At 40.4% G+C, this 16,618-nt stretch overlaps 1 protein-coding gene across 1 annotated transcript in view; it reads left to right on the forward strand.

The window, feature by feature from the left end:
- Nucleotides 1–2,778, forward strand: part of LOC138284720 (protein argonaute-3) — a 916,780-nt gene extending 914,002 nt beyond the window's left edge. The window contains exon 19 of the mRNA XM_069223834.1: nt 1,186–2,778. Coding sequence (XP_069079935.1) covers nt 1,186–1,294 — 109 coding nt within the window. The 3' untranslated portion in view covers nt 1,295–2,778. The remainder of the gene's footprint in view (nt 1–1,185) is intronic.
- Nucleotides 2,779–16,618: the final 13,840 nt, after the last annotated feature.

Consider the following 16,618-nt stretch of genomic DNA (forward strand, 5'->3'; position numbering starts at 1 on the left):
TTATTTGCATGTGAGATTGTGTTTTATTAGGTACTTTTGACCGGCCCTGGAATCAGAGAAACAGCCTATCTACTGCTGGGCTGTTGAAAGACCCCTTCTTCAGGATGGACAGCTGATCAGCTCACGGGCTGGAAGCATAAACTAATGGTTGGACACATACGTAGGGAACTATCAAGAGCTTTAGGCTGCGCTAGACTGAAGCAGTCCCCTCACAATCAAAGCAACATTAGAGAATATGTGGGTAAATAAAGCAAGCATTTAATGCAAACATGGAAAAGGATATTCTACAGATGCTGGAGTAGCTGCCATCTTATGTTTACCTTTTTAAAGTTTGTCTCACAGAATTAATTACCAAAGCAAATTGGGATCCAATTAAATGGCCCTGTTTTACCATGGTAGAGGCTGAGGGTGAGAATATTGTCACAGATTGTAAAAGTGTATTGACAGCATTCTTGTAGCTGAAGGGGGGAGACCCAGACTCTAAAGGGTCTGGGTCTCCTCCCTTCAGCTACAGGAGGGAGAGACCAGGCTACCTTTAGAACATCCACAAGGCCGTCTGCTTAACAAGGAGATGATTTGTCTTCCTGAACACAGCCATTTAGTAGATGGCAGGGGTGAGAGGTGGGACTGCAGTTTCTGTTTTTGAAGGTGAGGAATTTTGTAGATCATGCTGTCCTTTCTCTGTCATTGATGAGGTAGGCTGGCACAGCCAGGTGCTGAGAGGTCACACGTCATTGTGCTCATGTTGTGGGTGCTCTAGCTTGGAACCAGTACTTCCTACCTGGAGAAGCATCACCGTACATAGACTGTCTCAAGTGCAGCCTGAGAAAGAGAGTTGTAGGAGAATTGACAAAAGTTCACTCTGCCATGTAGGTACTGGATATATCCTGGTAATCCAACAAACCCTGTAGACTCTTAAACTATTTATTAATTAGTCTTAGAAATAAATTGGTGTCTCCAGCAGCAGGATGCAAGGATGAAACTTGCACAATTGAGAGTCGTCCCCAGAAATAATACAGTATGAGCGTGCAACTTTTGTGAGCCTTGTTGGGTGTATAAAGACGCTGTAAAATGCCCTATTCATGATGTTAAATAGTGTCAAATAATAGGTATTGATTTCACTGCCTCTGTCTCTGCTATAAAGCAGTGTTTTGCCTGCCTCATGTGCCTTTGTTTCTCTTTCAGTGCCGAAGGAAGTCACGTTTCAGGACAAAGCAATGGTCGAGACCCCCAGGCCCTTGCAAAGGCAGTACAAATTCACCAGGATACCTTACGCACAATGTACTTTGCTTGAAAGCAAATGATAGAGCAAAGAAATTTGACCATGGAAGCATACCCTCAGAAAGGAAGAACTGTATGAAAACAGACTTAAGCCACATGCGGTGTGTGTGTTTGGTAGTGTCAGATGATGGGGCCTTGTAAGCATGCAGTACTGGCCACTGTGCTGGGAGGAAAGGGGCTTTTCCTTCAGCTGACCTGAGTGGAATGTTTACTTCACTGAGGAACAGAGCACTATTATGCAATATGAAACCAGCCAACTGCTTTTTCTGCGGTCTCCCGATGACCGTGGTCGTTTTTTTTTTTTTTTTTTTTTCGCTTTCTGTGTTCCTCGTAGTCTAACCCTTTAAGCCTTTACCTCAATTTGCTTGGGCAGCGCAGCAATCTTTCCAACTATGACTGCGTAAAATCACAAATGAAAGACGAACTGTGTGCTGCAAATCTACAGGCACAATCTAAAGGATTGTGGCGTAAGTGTGCAAAGAAAATAAGCGAGGGTGCCTTTTTTATTTACATACTTTGCACGGCGGCGGGAGTCTACTCTCCTGTTCCCTGTAGTAATGGTGACATTTAACGAGAAGTACGTCTGGCAGTTTTGACTGCAGAGTATTGCCTAACTGCACCCGTCTCCCCATATGTTTGTGCCTGTCTTCTCATTTTATTATGTTTTTTGCGCACTTCCTTTAGCCTGTCAAACTGAAAGAAGTGTAGCCCGCTGCTGCCTTGATATCGTCATAGTTCCGAGTTCCTAACTCGAGTAGTTGCCTCGCCAGAGTTGGTCGTTTGTAGCTGAAAAACAAGTGCTGCATTCAGACTGCCCTCTGCTCACCTACGTGTTTACCAAGCTGCTGCTCAACCTATCAGAGTTTTTTGTACTGCGTTTCCAGCCCGCACAAATACTGGGCTCTTGACCAGCTCTGATAGTATTTTGTACTGACGTCTGAAAAACACTGGGGTGACCCAAAAATATTTGCCAGCGACCAATGTTTCTAGCCACACTCGAGTTGAGGTCTCCAGCATAATACAAAAAAACTATGTGTATAATCAACTGTTTTTGTATAGTTGTCTGTCTGGCCCTTACACCGTAATGTGATACCCTATGTTTGTTGTGTGCTTTTGGCGTTCAGTTTCCCTTTTTTATATTTATTAGATTAATAATAATGCTTTAATTTAAATATTGCAAGACACATTATCGGAAACATTATTTTTTTTAAAGAAATATCAGTGTTTCTTTATCTTTTTTAACTGACATTGGCTATCTGTTAGTGCAATAAGCCGTTTTTACAGTGAAACTCTGTCCGTTTAGCTGTGCTGAAGAAGTTGTTGTACCACTAGTTTGTGGGAGAAAGGACACCTCCATAACTTTTCAATGATAATGTATGAAAACGTAAAGGAACAAAAACTAAAGCCTTAATGTCGAAGGAATGTTTTTCATGCAAATTGTTTGTTTGAAATTATGTAATAATGTAACAGCCTTTTTTAAATCAAAACCACGCCCACCATCATGTGTTTTTTGATCTGTCACCGTCCCAATAATCTGATTTTATTATTATTATTATATATATATAATTTTAAGGACTAGCTTGTGGAAAATTGATGTCTTACTTGAGAGAGTGTTGCTTGACAATTCCAGAAACCTTGACTTTATTGCTCAACCCTTCATTTGGAGACTCATTTTCACAAGTTTCTAATAATTGAGTCAAATTCAGACAAATTTCAGAATATCCACACTAAATTAGTTAGTTACTCAGAAATATCGTGCAGTTGCTGCTTTGTGGGACTAGAGATCAACACTCCTAAAGAGGATAATTTTATGTCTGAAGAAATGTGCATTTATTATGGAGTCCTTACATTTTGTAAAAATCCAAGCGCATGCTCTCCAGGAAGAGTTAGTTTGCTACATTGAACATACAGTGTCCAAATACAAAAGTATGAATTTACTTAAGTATATTTTCAAGAACATTGAACAAAAACACAGAGCTATCTCCCCTTTCTTGTCCAAATCCTGCAAGCACGAAAACACACAACTTTTACATCCTATAATGTGATCAACTAGTTTTGTGATAATATTACCACAGTGGCCAGGTGGTTTGTAACTGTCATCAGAACTCTGAGATGGAATTATAGGGCCATGATATCCAGCTTATCTGTTCCGCATTTCATGTTACATATCCCTGTTTAGGCTTCCTTTTGATTGCAACTTCATCATTTAAGAGAATTACATTGTATTCCATAATTGATAGGCATGATGTAAGTTTGTATGAACCACAGTATTTGAAACCAGTGGGGATTTGTGAAATACCAAAACAGAAACATGCGTTGTACACACAAAGACAGTCTGAAGCAAAAATATTGAAAAGTCTTTAACTGGAGCTCTGACATTTTCTGGGGAAAAGCTAGCGTATTAGTCACTGTTAATTCATTTCTTAGAGTACTGAGTCCGATGAAAGAAATCACTATGTTCCTAGGTCTAACATACTGTGTTGGATATTAAGAGAGTTCTGTGCTAGTGCTTAGATAAAACTGAGCACATCTTAAAATGTAAAAAAAAAACTACTCATTGGCTATCATCCCATCCATACTTGGTTTAGTAAACAAGCAGGTTACTGCAAAGTGGAGTGTTTTATGTATTATTCAATTTTTTGAAAGTTAATGAACCTCTTCCACTAAAGCCTAGGAACACTTATATTTATTCAGACTCCAGAGCTGACGCCCATGTGGGTCCATTCCCTATGTTTTACCCCTTATTCTCAACTTACCCTTTCAACAATCTGCCATTCCCAATGTCACTATGTTCCATATTACCTTGTTCAGGTGGTGCTTGGCTGTCAATGAAGATCCCAGGATAAAGATGGACGTTACTATTAATTGTAGTTCTCAATCATGTGTTTTTTTTCATGAAAGTGAAGAATGGCCCAACCTTCCTCGACTGATGGCTGCAGCTGGATGGAACAGGCAGGTCTTACCGCTCCATGAACTAGAGCGTATACTGCAAGGATTTCTATTTGATCCATTGGTCACAAGTTTGAATTTCAGCATGTCTACTTAGCCTTTCCTTCTCCTAATGCCAATCAAATGAGTACAATTGAGCTTGGATAAAAATAATTATGTTATTCAACCCAAAGAATTCCACAGGTGAACGTCGAGTTTATTACTACACCTTATTTTATAGTAACAGCTAATGAGTGAATATCCTACTGCTGCATTGCCGGGCGGTGAAGCTACCGGACCTGATGCTTTTAACTGTCTCTCTTCAAGTCTTTCAGCCGGTTGCCAAACTGTTACCATTTTCTTGTATTTATCTAATTTCTGCATTGAAAAGGGAACAGTAAGGGCAAATATGAGCTTTAACTTTAGTTTAGCGAATAATGCTGACTGGCTCAATGGTGAAAGAAAAAACAGTATTTACTGTTTATGTTGACTGCACCCAAGCATATATGTGAACTGATATAAACTATTTGTAGGAGAGAAAGTCTCCTTTTGATAATGCTCCTGGGTTCACACTTGAATGGAAATGTTAAGTGTCTGGAATATTCCCATCATGGAGAATTAGAAATACAAATATTTTTTCCTGTAATCCCATTTTTCCATCTCTCAGTTCAGGAATGTAATAAGAAATTGGTTTTAATGGGTCCATAGTCACTCTTCCCATCAAAATATACTGCCTAACTGACAGTATTGTATATTCTGCAACAGTGGAGCATTTAAATTTACAAATCAAGATGGTCATGATCAAAATGTGTTCTAGGATCCTGCATATAAGCAGAGATAATCCAACAGTGAAGACGCCAATGATGTAGATCTAGGATTACAAGTATTTTTTCTTCATTCAGACACCTGCCGTCCTCAGTTATTGGACTAGACCTGTAAGCCAACCTGCTGTAATGTTGCTCTGACCTAAAGGTGGTATTTGAAATCCGATAAATCATCAGACAATAGGTTAAAGGGGACCCTGGCCCCACTTGAATCATCATCATTGTTCAATTAGAGTGCCTAATTTCCCAAAAAGAGTACACTTAGATCATCATTAGCAGTATCCACTTAATTCTGATGTGCCCAATAATGGCAGTTACTATCCCCATCATAATTATGAGACCAGAAGGAACACAGCTGAACTGTTTAGTTCTCCACTGTTGGATCTTCCATATATTCACATGCTTAAATCATTCCTCATTGTCAGGCTGGGAATCCTGTGTAACTTAAAAACAATATTAATCTGTGTCAAAATAGCCATATGATTTAACAACAGTATTTTTTGGAGCACATCCACCTTATTTGAAACAATTCAAACTTTGGCCAGTGAGATGGGCTGGAAGCTCTCCTACTTCCCCTAGAGGCCACCATACCCTAGATTGCTATAGCACGTCATGTGTAAAGGAATCCCTGGGAAGAGCTCTGCTCTAACCTTTCACTGATCTTATCCTGATACTTTTCTGGTCTGCCCTGGGGCTTAGCCAGGCCCACATTCAGCTTTCAGGGTGCTGTAATTTGTTTTTGGCATTATTTTCAGAAACATCTAAATTTTTCTGGACCAGCAAGAACTTTACTCTGAAACCAACTGGGGTCGTAACTGACAGAGAGAGAAAAAACCCTTTTCAAATGCTACTCTTCCTGCAGTCAGAAAAAGATCTGCAATGATGAGCCACATGAGCAATGCATTTATTGCATTTACTCAATGCACAAGGCTTCAAGCTACAATATTTATAAAACATTTCTTTCAAAGACCATAAAGGGATAAGGAGAGGAGCTTGGCCCTATATGTACTAGAAAGAGGAAATACCATCCTTGTAAGGGGGTGCCCCATCATCTAGGGGTAATTCAGTGAAAAGCCTTCCACCAAGCACTTCAGTGAAGGCAGTGAAAAATCATAAACATCTGGAGTTTCCAGAGATGTACTTGCATCCTAAAACATCTGAAGCCATTTCTTCACAGAAAAAGTCTGTAGTTCAGAAAAACGCTCCAGACAGGATGAACACCAGCCTGCGCAAAAATCCATTAATGTCCTGACTTAAATCTAGTCCCAGACAGGGCTTCCTGTCATCATCGTCTCCGATGACGAAAAAAACACCATTGTCAATGACACTCCCATTGTCACATATGTGACAAGCGTCATCGATGTCTATGAAGAGATCACTATCGATGAGCAGCCCTATGTCTATGACATTAGTGCCTTCGATGACAAGACGGTAGTCGACAATGTCACAGAGAATGTGTCTAATCACGCCATTAGCAGTGACCCTTCTTTCATCATCTAAAACATGAATGTCATTGACAACACTGTCCACTGTGGTCTTTTCTACACCAGTCACTTTTTCACCTGTTAAGGTGACAGCAAGTCTTTTCATCCAAATTCTTTCTGTATTGGAAGGGGACTTCACCGACCAGGTCACCTCTGAGACTGCCTATAGCACTATGCAGTTGGATGTGTATTACATCCCGGAATTTGAGGTAGATCATAACCAGGAGAAGGACTTTCAGACACAGACTTTCGTAACCGATAACCCTCCTCAGTCCTATGCAGCTCATTGTTGCTATATAGACTGTGAGAGCATGAATTTGCCAACCTTACAACAAATGATGGACACCTTTCAAAGACCGCTCCCACAGCGGCCAGCCAGACAAATTGTGTCCACCTCCACTCTACCACCACCTCTGTTATAAATGCCTCCTCCAACACCTCCACTTCTTTTACCTCTGAAAGACCAACTTCCAAGGGCTGTCACTGCACTGCTGATTCCACCAACTCCTAAGAATACAGGCAATGAGAACTGATCAGATTCAGTGTATTCTGATTTGGAAGAAGATGGTGAACTATTTGACAATGGAGGTAATTAGTAGTGTAATGATTATATCATACCACATAAACTCACTTGAGGACGACATAGCGCCTTTCCATGCGCTGATGGAAAGAGCAGTTAAAAATTAAATCTCCTAATGAACTTGGTGCAGCAGCAATGCTTCCTTTATGACTTCAAGGAGCAGCCACTGAAGCTATAAGATCCATACCTGTACTGGACATTTGTCGGTCAGAAGGCCTAAAATGTATTAAAATGCCAGCCACAGTTTCAGCAGAGGTGCCTGGTGTATAAAAGAAGTACAGGGCCCCAAACACTGCCCCTGCCTGCCCTATGGGCCATCCCAAACCAGACTCTGTTATCATGTCTGTGTGCCAACGCAGATCAAAGAACCCCATCACACTGCATTGGCAGTAAGATTAATCAAGGTCTGGCAATGCCTTGCCAATTTTGGACTGTTATGATCACCAGATGTGGCCTGGCATCTTGTCACTAATCAATCTCAGACAGAGAGTAAAAGGGAGACTGCCAAAACCATCATCAAAGATTGTGCAGCAATATCAGCATCAATCATTGATGCTGTAGTGGACGTTTCAAATGCAGGCTTTTGCCAGCTGGCTGGAACATATGTACTAAGAAGATAGGGGTGGCTCAGATTTACAGCTTTCCATCCAGAAGTTGAAGCAAAAATACTGGATATGCAGTTTGATGGAATAATCCTATTTGGAAAGCACGTAGAAGATCAAAACAGGCAATCATATGGCAAAATCTCATGGTGCCCTCCAGCATCATTGTCCTAGCTTAACAACACTTTGTGGCTCATGAAGATACCAGGTCTATAAGGAATGCTTCAATCAGTATGGAGGTTAAGGCCAGCTTTATTATTTTCTGGGCAAAAGAGAAGCGCCTCCCACACGTGCTCCCAGGACAACCAAAAATAAGCTTCATTCCTCGCAGCTGCCCCTTTAGAAGTCTTATCTCAAGTGAAAGTGGGAAGAATTTCTTTTTTTGTGCCTCTGCCTGGGAGTCCATAACTTTGGACCTAACGGTGCTGCAGATTGTACATTCGGTCATACGTTGGATTTCCTACAGAAACCACTTGTCTGCGCACCCTTAAAGGAACATCATCTCACTTGAGGGAGTTGCAGCAGGAACTTCTCCTCCTTTCGAAATGCATAATAAAGACAGTCCCGAAATCCCAGAGAAATCATGGATTTTATTCCAGAGTCTTTCTGATAAAGAAGAAGATAGGACTAATGAGACTTGTTCTGGACCTCGGGAAATTGAATGTTCTTAGAAAACAAACCCTTTGTATGGTAACTTTCCAAGAAGACATCCTGCTGCTGCAGAGAAAGGCTTATCTAACGTCTTTGGATCTCCAGAATGCATAATGCCTCATCCCCATACGCTGGAAGCACTGGAAATATCTCAGTTTTTCACTGGTGGGGCAGAACTACCAATCAAGGCACTTCCATTTAGTCTCAAATCTGCAACACAGGTGTTCACCCAGTGTCAAGCACTGGTTGCTGTCTTTCTCAGGTGGCAGGATTATCAAGTGTACTCATCCTTGAACGACTGGCTTGTCAAGGAAGAGGAAAAGGCTTCTACATGCACCTGCATGTCTCTCTTTGTCAGGTGAGGACTGACATGGAATGGCAAGTTCTCCATGGAACCACAGAGAAAGCTGCAGTTTTTGGGAGCGATACTGGACACAAGGTTAGGAACGGCTTTTCCTTCAGTCGAAAGTCTGATGAAGCTTCTTTCTCAAGCAATCGGTCACAGTCAGACAGTACAAATCTCTCCTGGGCCTGATGTCATCCTGTATATGTTTAAAACCATTTTGGAGGCTCTGAATGAGACCCATTAAGCAAGAATTGAACAACCAGTGGAGGCAAGTTCACACAACGTGGGATGACATGGTCCCCGTCACAAGACGCCTGAAACAGGCAGTCATGTGGTGGGGGTGCTCTATGAATCTTTACACATGGCTTCCATTCCATCCTTCAATGGAAAGAGTGGAACTTACAATGGATGCATCCATACAGGTGTGTGAAGCTCATTTGTAAGAACTGTCGACAAAACTTCTCTGTTCTGATGCAAAAAATAATCTCCTTATCAATATCCTGGAGGTCCTTACCGTAAGACCGGGTCTACAGGAGTCTACAGGAGCTCCCAAGACTTGCAGGTCAAGCAGTCCTTATCAGATGGACAGTACGACATCCGTGTTCTACATCACCAAGCTGGGGGGAACAAGGTCCCGACCTCTGTAGGAAAAAGAGCAGATGATAGGGCACTAGGCCATTTCCCATCAGGTGGACAATACAGTGGAATATCTCTCTGGATGCCAAAAATGATCAGGCAGACGCTCTTGGTCGAACAATATCGGATTGCCATGAGTGGGAACTCCACCAAGATCAACAAGACTACATCTTCCACAAATGGGGTTGCTCCACACTGTACTTGTTTGCCATCTACAGCAGTAGGAAATGCCGGTGCTATGCCAGACGGTTTGGGCAACCAGGACCCAGTGGCAATGTTTTATTCATCCGGTGGTCCAACGTCTTTGCATATGCCTTTCTGCCATTTACCTTGATCCCCAGGTTCCTAAGGAAAGTGAAGGCAGAACATTGTATTCTGATTCTCACTGCCCCAGCCTGGGCACACCAGTAGTGGTCCACCGAGCTCCTGAATCTATCTGTACTGCCAGCATTTCCATTAAAGATGCACTCCAGGTTCCTCTCCTGGCACCAGGGAGAGATTCTCCACCACATCCTCTGGTCATTAAACCTGACAGCATGACACCTCATGACCTACAGTTTGGTCATTTGAATCTGACAGCAGAATGCAAAAACATCCTTGCACAAGCCCAAGCACCAGCAACAATGAAGCCATATCCTACCAAGTGGAAACATTTATGTGTCTGGTGCAAAGCCAAAGGATTCCATCCAGTGACTATAACACCCATCAAATGCTTCCATATTTCCTGACCATAGCCCAGAGTGGTCTAAAATACTCTTCAGTACAAGCCCATTAGGCAGCAATCTCATGTGTTTTAAGAACAAGGGACAATTCAACCAGTTTTTTTCACAGTGAATTTAAAGCAATTTATGAAAGGGTTTTCAGAGTATTTCCTTGTGTACGGTGCCCACCAGTACCCTGGGAGCTTAGTACTGTCCTCAGTCTCGGCATTCTGGCTCCATTCATGCCCATTCATTAAGGGAACCTACATTAGTTTCCAAGAAAACAGCACTTCGCTTGGTGCTTACTTCGGAGAGTGGGAGAGATTCGACCATTTATGGTGAAAGAACCCTTTCTCCGCCTTACAATGGACGTGATTTCGAATGGTTACTCCATCACAATGGTGACGGAGTAACCCATCCATCAAGCTCCAAATCAGGCCCATAGTCTTCCTGCGGACCAATCCTACATTCATACCTCAAGTCTCTACTGACGTCTACTTGACTGAGCCTGTCATTTTGTGCTTTTTCTTACCAAATCTCACAACATCTGCAGAAAAGTCTTTGCACTTGCTTGATGTGCACAAGTGCATCACATTTTACTTGGGCAAGACGAAATACATTTGCTCTGGTGACCAACTATTTGTGTCCTTTGGTCATCAGGGTTAGGCCAACCCCTGCCAAAAAAGGGAATAACACATTGGCCGTTAGCCTGCATCACCTTTTCCCACGCAGAAAAGGTCTGCTCCAGGGAACAGTGAAGTCTCATTCCACCAGGAGCATGGCAACAACTGCAGCACTTTATACTGGTGTGCCTTTCCAAGAAATCTGCTGTGTGGCAGGCAAACGTTTACAAAGCACTACTGCTTAGTTAACAATGTAACAGCCGATTTAGAAGTGGGACAGGCAGACTTCCACAACCTGTTTCAGTAAAGGTGAGCCTGCTTCCGACTTTGTTATACTTTATAGGTACTGCTTACTATTCTGATTCAGGTATGTGAATATATGAAAATTCCAGTGCTCAGTAACTTACCTGTAACTCCAGTTAGCAAGCACTGGTATCTTTTACAGGTAAGTAACTTGTTTCTTTCAGCAGAATATTTTGGTTTCATGAAAGCAACCAAATTCTCTGCTTAAGTGTCTGGGCCAAAATGATGACATATTTTGGAATCAGACTAAGAATTATTGATTCCCTTGGTAATTGCTAATTTCTTAGTGGCAGTTTGGGTTCAACACATAATGGGCTGTATTTTCCTGCACATGAAGTTGCTGATACCCCCGGTAGTGATAAATCTGGGGGTAGAGAAATACCAGGTAATTTCCCAGACTACTATAATTAGGGCTCAGTGCACTTTGCTTTAATGTTAACAAAAATGAATACATTTAGATTGCCCCGTACCTGTAAAAGAGTCAAAAAATGTCTCCCATCTTTAAACAGTGTGGTGTGGCATAGCAATATAAAGAAAAAAACACGATAGTTTATTTCTCTTTCAGCGCTTAAATCAACCACACTGGCATATACAAACAGACACTGTAATAGCTGATGCTACGCTACATGTACCGAAATCAATTGTACTGTTATCAACTTCGAAAAATAAGTATACACCCATTCTTACAGTACATGCCTAAATATCCTGCACTATTCCAACAGTTTTGCTTCCTTTTACAAATCGCTTTATTTCTGGTTTTTTTCAATTTAATATAATCCAAATATTTACTATTATTTCCTAGCTAAGGTGTTTCCCTTTCAGCGGAGTGAATTCTGTCTCAGTGACTGCTCTTTATTTATTGAACTTTAAAATAAATAAGTAAATTTGAGGTACCAGGTTCCTTTTATGGGATCTTCACTAATATTCAAGAATACCGAATATCTTCACCTTTGTGGTGTGCACAGAACACGTTTCAAGATAAATCTCTTCTTTTTGATAGATATATTCCTAATTAAAGAAACGCTTTCTTCCTTTTTTTACTGTAAAGCAGTATTTGAAACCTTTACGGCAAAATCAAGGCAGTTGCATCCCATCCATCAGGAAGCTTCCGTTTAGAAAGAAAATAGCAAATAGGCAGTGCAGCTTTGCATGGAGAAATGTTATGCTTTGTCTTCTTTGAGCCCAGATGCTGACCATCTAATACAAGACAGCAGTGTTGTGGCATTCTTTCCAGCTGGTTTATGCCCATCTTAGATAGCTTGCAGCTAAGTTTTCAGTTTAGACATTACAAAGCACGAGAAGATGTAGTTTTTCCATTCATTTTTGCAGGATACAATGCTTTTGTTGTTTGTGAAGTACCTTCATGTAGCAAGGACAAAACCGAAAAAGATCAATGGGACATTGAATAAGAACAGCGATATCTCAGTCCTGACGAAAACCATTGATTCTTAGTGGCATTGAATGATTGGCTGAAACATGTAGACTACATCTATGGGGGATGGTAGCGTGGTAATGCCCTAAGAACATCCAGATGGGTTTTAATCCTGCCTGCAGAACCCACAAATAAATATATTAGCATTAATAGAGTATCCTCAAGACAGTTATAATTGTTTGAAATAGCAAGATCCCTATCTATGAAATGAGCATTGGAAAAATACTTCTGCCCCTGATGATGGTGACACATGGTGTGTAGTAGCAACCCTAAGATGAAGCATGCCACTAACCAGTGGATGAGGGCACTTCTTGTTACCCCAAATTGAACTCCTTATAGGGCAGCAGGTTTAGAACATTACCTTACCTTAAGTAGTCTATTATGGGAGAAGGGTTAGTGAGTTGATACCTCATGCCTCTTTGTGTGCATTGTGCATGCCAATGTGAGAAACCAGGCTTCACAAGAACAAAGGCATGTATTTAAAGTGCTTACTAGTGCACAAAAAGGGCCCAACGAGAAAATATGCTCCCCTTGGATGTAAAACAGTGAACAAGTGATTGTGAAAAGAAAGGTTTAGGGTGCTGGTACTTCATCAGATTTTCCCACAGCTCTCTTAGAGATTGTATGAAATGAGTAAGCAGTCATAAAGTAAAAAGTTATGAATGGGTAATTGGCAGTAATGTTCTAGGACAAACTTTTCTTCCTTGGAGATAACAGTTTCAAAGTGTCCCAAAACACAAAAGGTCAGAACTTTGTGTTAAGGTAACAGAAGGCAGCATCGAAGAGAAATACATATTTGGTTACAGAAAGGCACCTAATCTTTTCTGTCATTACACCTGATCTGAAAAGTAATCACCAGGCTGAAATAGGCGAGTTAAGAATGGTATTTGTCCTTTTTGCCTAGCCATTGGCGGTTCACAGATCTTCTTCAGACGTCAAAGTAACGACATATGAGAGCTATGGAAGCCTGATGTGATGTCCAGAGCAAAAAACAGAATACAGAATCCTGCACTACAATCTAGTTTATGCACTTGGCAGGCTGGCTCCTGAACTCCTTTAATATAGATGTAGTATCCTGCCTTAAGCTGCTTGAAAGGAGTAATGAAGTCTTCCATTAGATCTTTATGCACGTTCAGAAAATTAGGTTTTCTATGTGGCTGTCCAGAAAACATACTGACTGCATGCCATGCGTCTTTATGTTGTGCCCCACAGTCTTATATTTGGGAAGGTTTGGTTTGCAGTTTTTGTCTTTATGGGAGTCAGTGTCACAAATTGTGCAGAAAAATACCTCCCCAATCTTTAGACAGTACTGTAAGATTACAGTTATTTTAGAGCATTTTAGAAACATCTTTCCCCAATCCAAAACCTGCTTCAGCAATACCATGGGCACTGGCACACACATTTTTACAAATAAAGCATTGAGTAAATCAGAGTATAATTTTCCTGCCTTTCTTTCAAAAACCTTCATCTCTGGTGGAAAGATTGTTTCACACCCCAAATGTTAAAAGGGATTTTCCAAATTACCCAAGCAGGACAAGATTACAAAATCTAATCAATTCCCTTAAATTATGATTCCATCTAACAGGTGTGGTGGAATGAAAGAAGTCTATACTTTCCAGATTTCATCTTGTACCACGAGGCACACCAAAAAGCAAAAATATTATTTTTATGAAGACCTGGGTCTGATTCTCCAGAAGGAAAACGAGATATAACAGTTCTTTTGAGAAATTCACTATTGTTGAAGTTTTCGGAGGTGGAGGTCATTTTACAAATTTGCAAAGCCCTGTTGTCTAAACTTTAACCTTGAAATAGATGTCCATTTGGGTCAAGCTTCTCTGTGGACTATTTTCAATTATCTGGTCTGCATCTTCTAAGTGTCCCATTTTGTTCCTAGCTCCTGCTTTTTATGTTTGCACTTGAGTTGATGGGAATAAACTAGCTATTCTCTTGAGGGTTCTTGAATATAAGTGGCAATCTCACAACAGAGAAGAAAACACTTTGTGAAATCCTAGCTCTGTATCATTGTAATCGTCACTAAATTAATAAACAACTTTGCTCCTTTCCCAGGAAGCCATAAGAATGGATCAGGGTCTAGCTTGCTTTTCAGGTCCATACGTCCTTTCAAGCTTCTAAATGTGCTATCAAACAACTGGTACAATAAAAATGCTCACCAGGATTTGAAGGCCAGCATGAGTATTAAAAGACAGTGACCATATTTTTGCTTTGCAGGGGTGCAGCCTGTTTGCTCACTTTCCTAATGTTTCTATTTTTAAATGGCACTATTATGAAAGTTCACATGTAGCTCTGCCTCTCCGATGTTAGAGTGAAGGTTTTAATGGGTTCCTTTAAAACAAAATTTTAAAATAATGTCCCGTTAATTGGCATGTGTGTTACAAACTGACATTTTCTTTAAAAAAAAGTATTTCAGTATCCTACACACTGGAGTATTTCTGTGTTCACGATTCTAATAAGGAGTGACAGATAAGTAATATTACAAATAAATATTTATTTAGCTTTTCACCTTAAATTATCATGGTATTCCTCTTGTTAATGCTAATGCACAACCTCTGGTAAACTAGTTTTGATAAAATGAAGGGCACAAAGGCAGTGCTAATGTATGAGCTTAATCACTTTAGAAGAAGAAACTATTACATTTCTGATGATTCTTTGGCTGTCATGAAGAGTTCTCCACCTCGAAACCAAGATTTCTTTATGGGTGAAGGTCGAAACTTATTTGCACTGCTTCCATCACTAACGTCCTGTTTTTTATGGGGATGTTACTCAAATCCCAGCCCCTCAGTGCCCTGCCTACAAACCATTTAAACAAAAATCAAATTGCATCCATTTTTTTTGTCTGGAATCGGAAAAAAGCTGTAAACAATGATTCTTCTGCCGCCCACCATTTTTGCTATTGTGTTCTATATTTGAAGTTTTCGAAACAGTTGTGAAAAATTGTTGTCTGCTGAAAGTCAAAACACGGATTCCGTTTTTCTATTGCTGTACTGCCTTTAAGCAGAGAACACTCTAGAACTATTCTCATTACTGTCACGGTCTCTGTACTCATGGGTCTGGATACATTTATAAATAAATGGTGTCTACGTAAACGGTAGTTGGGTAGAAAACTACTAACAAGGCAAAAATATATTTGTAACATTTCTATTTATAATGTATTACTCGAAAAAGTTATGCTATTCAGGCCGACTCTGCTCTTGGGGGGGGGGGGGGTATTTTTTGTCTGCCAGTTGGATTTATCTCAAAGTTTTGAAAATAATATTGGTTACATGCCTTCTTTGTTAAGCAAGCTTTATCCCACTTACCAGTTGGTAAGTAGATTTGAAACCAAGATTTGCCTTTTCTACATATTGGGGCCTGCCATCATCTGGACTGAATGATAAGGGCGTACAATGATTACTGAATCAGCAATCTTGACACTGAACTTCCCCCCTCTACTTGTACAATTCACTGATGTTGTCCCTCATGGTTTGACACATATGCATAACATAGTAGGACACGTGTTGAAAATGGCCAAATTATTTTTGTCTGCTACAGAGGAGGTTGGGGAGGGCATTTATATTGTATATAGGCCTTGGTGTTATTAAACACTATAAATAATTGTTCATATCTGCCTAATATTTCTCCGCTTCTCCCACCACCAACTGTAATGACAAATAAATATTTTATTTATATCTTCCCAATTATTTTCTTTGGTGTCGTAGAAAAAATGTTTTGTTTAATTATTGATAATTTCTCTTCTTCCCAAGAGACCTGTCCAAACGTTTAATTTCACAAATGGCTTTATTTGCATGCTGCTTTGACTCATGATGATCGTCCAACAGACATTTTGTGCTTCAAAAATGTAAAAATTCTGCAAAATGTTATGCTCAGAGGGCCTGGTGAAGGAATTGTATGATTGATTTCTCTCGTCCGTTTGCATATTTACAAAAAAGTATTGTTTAAATATTTTCGTGACGTTCCTGGCATTATGCAAACTTGTAAAGCTGCTATATTTGGAACGTGAGTTACTGCACTAAGAGGCAAGAAGAGAAAGAGCAACTGAAGCAGAACCTTAAGAGTTGTGTTCTCTCCTCCCCACCCTTCCTAAATAAATAAATAAATAATACCTTCCTGGAATGAAAAAATCCAATTGCTTTTAAAGGGTGCTGTCACTTAATTTGACATGAACTATCATGCGATTATTCTTTTTTTCTTTTAAGTATATTTTTTGTA

Source organism: Pleurodeles waltl, chromosome 3_1 (genome assembly GCF_031143425.1).
Source record: "Pleurodeles waltl isolate 20211129_DDA chromosome 3_1, aPleWal1.hap1.20221129, whole genome shotgun sequence".
Taxonomy (NCBI): Eukaryota; Metazoa; Chordata; class Amphibia; order Caudata; family Salamandridae; genus Pleurodeles; species Pleurodeles waltl.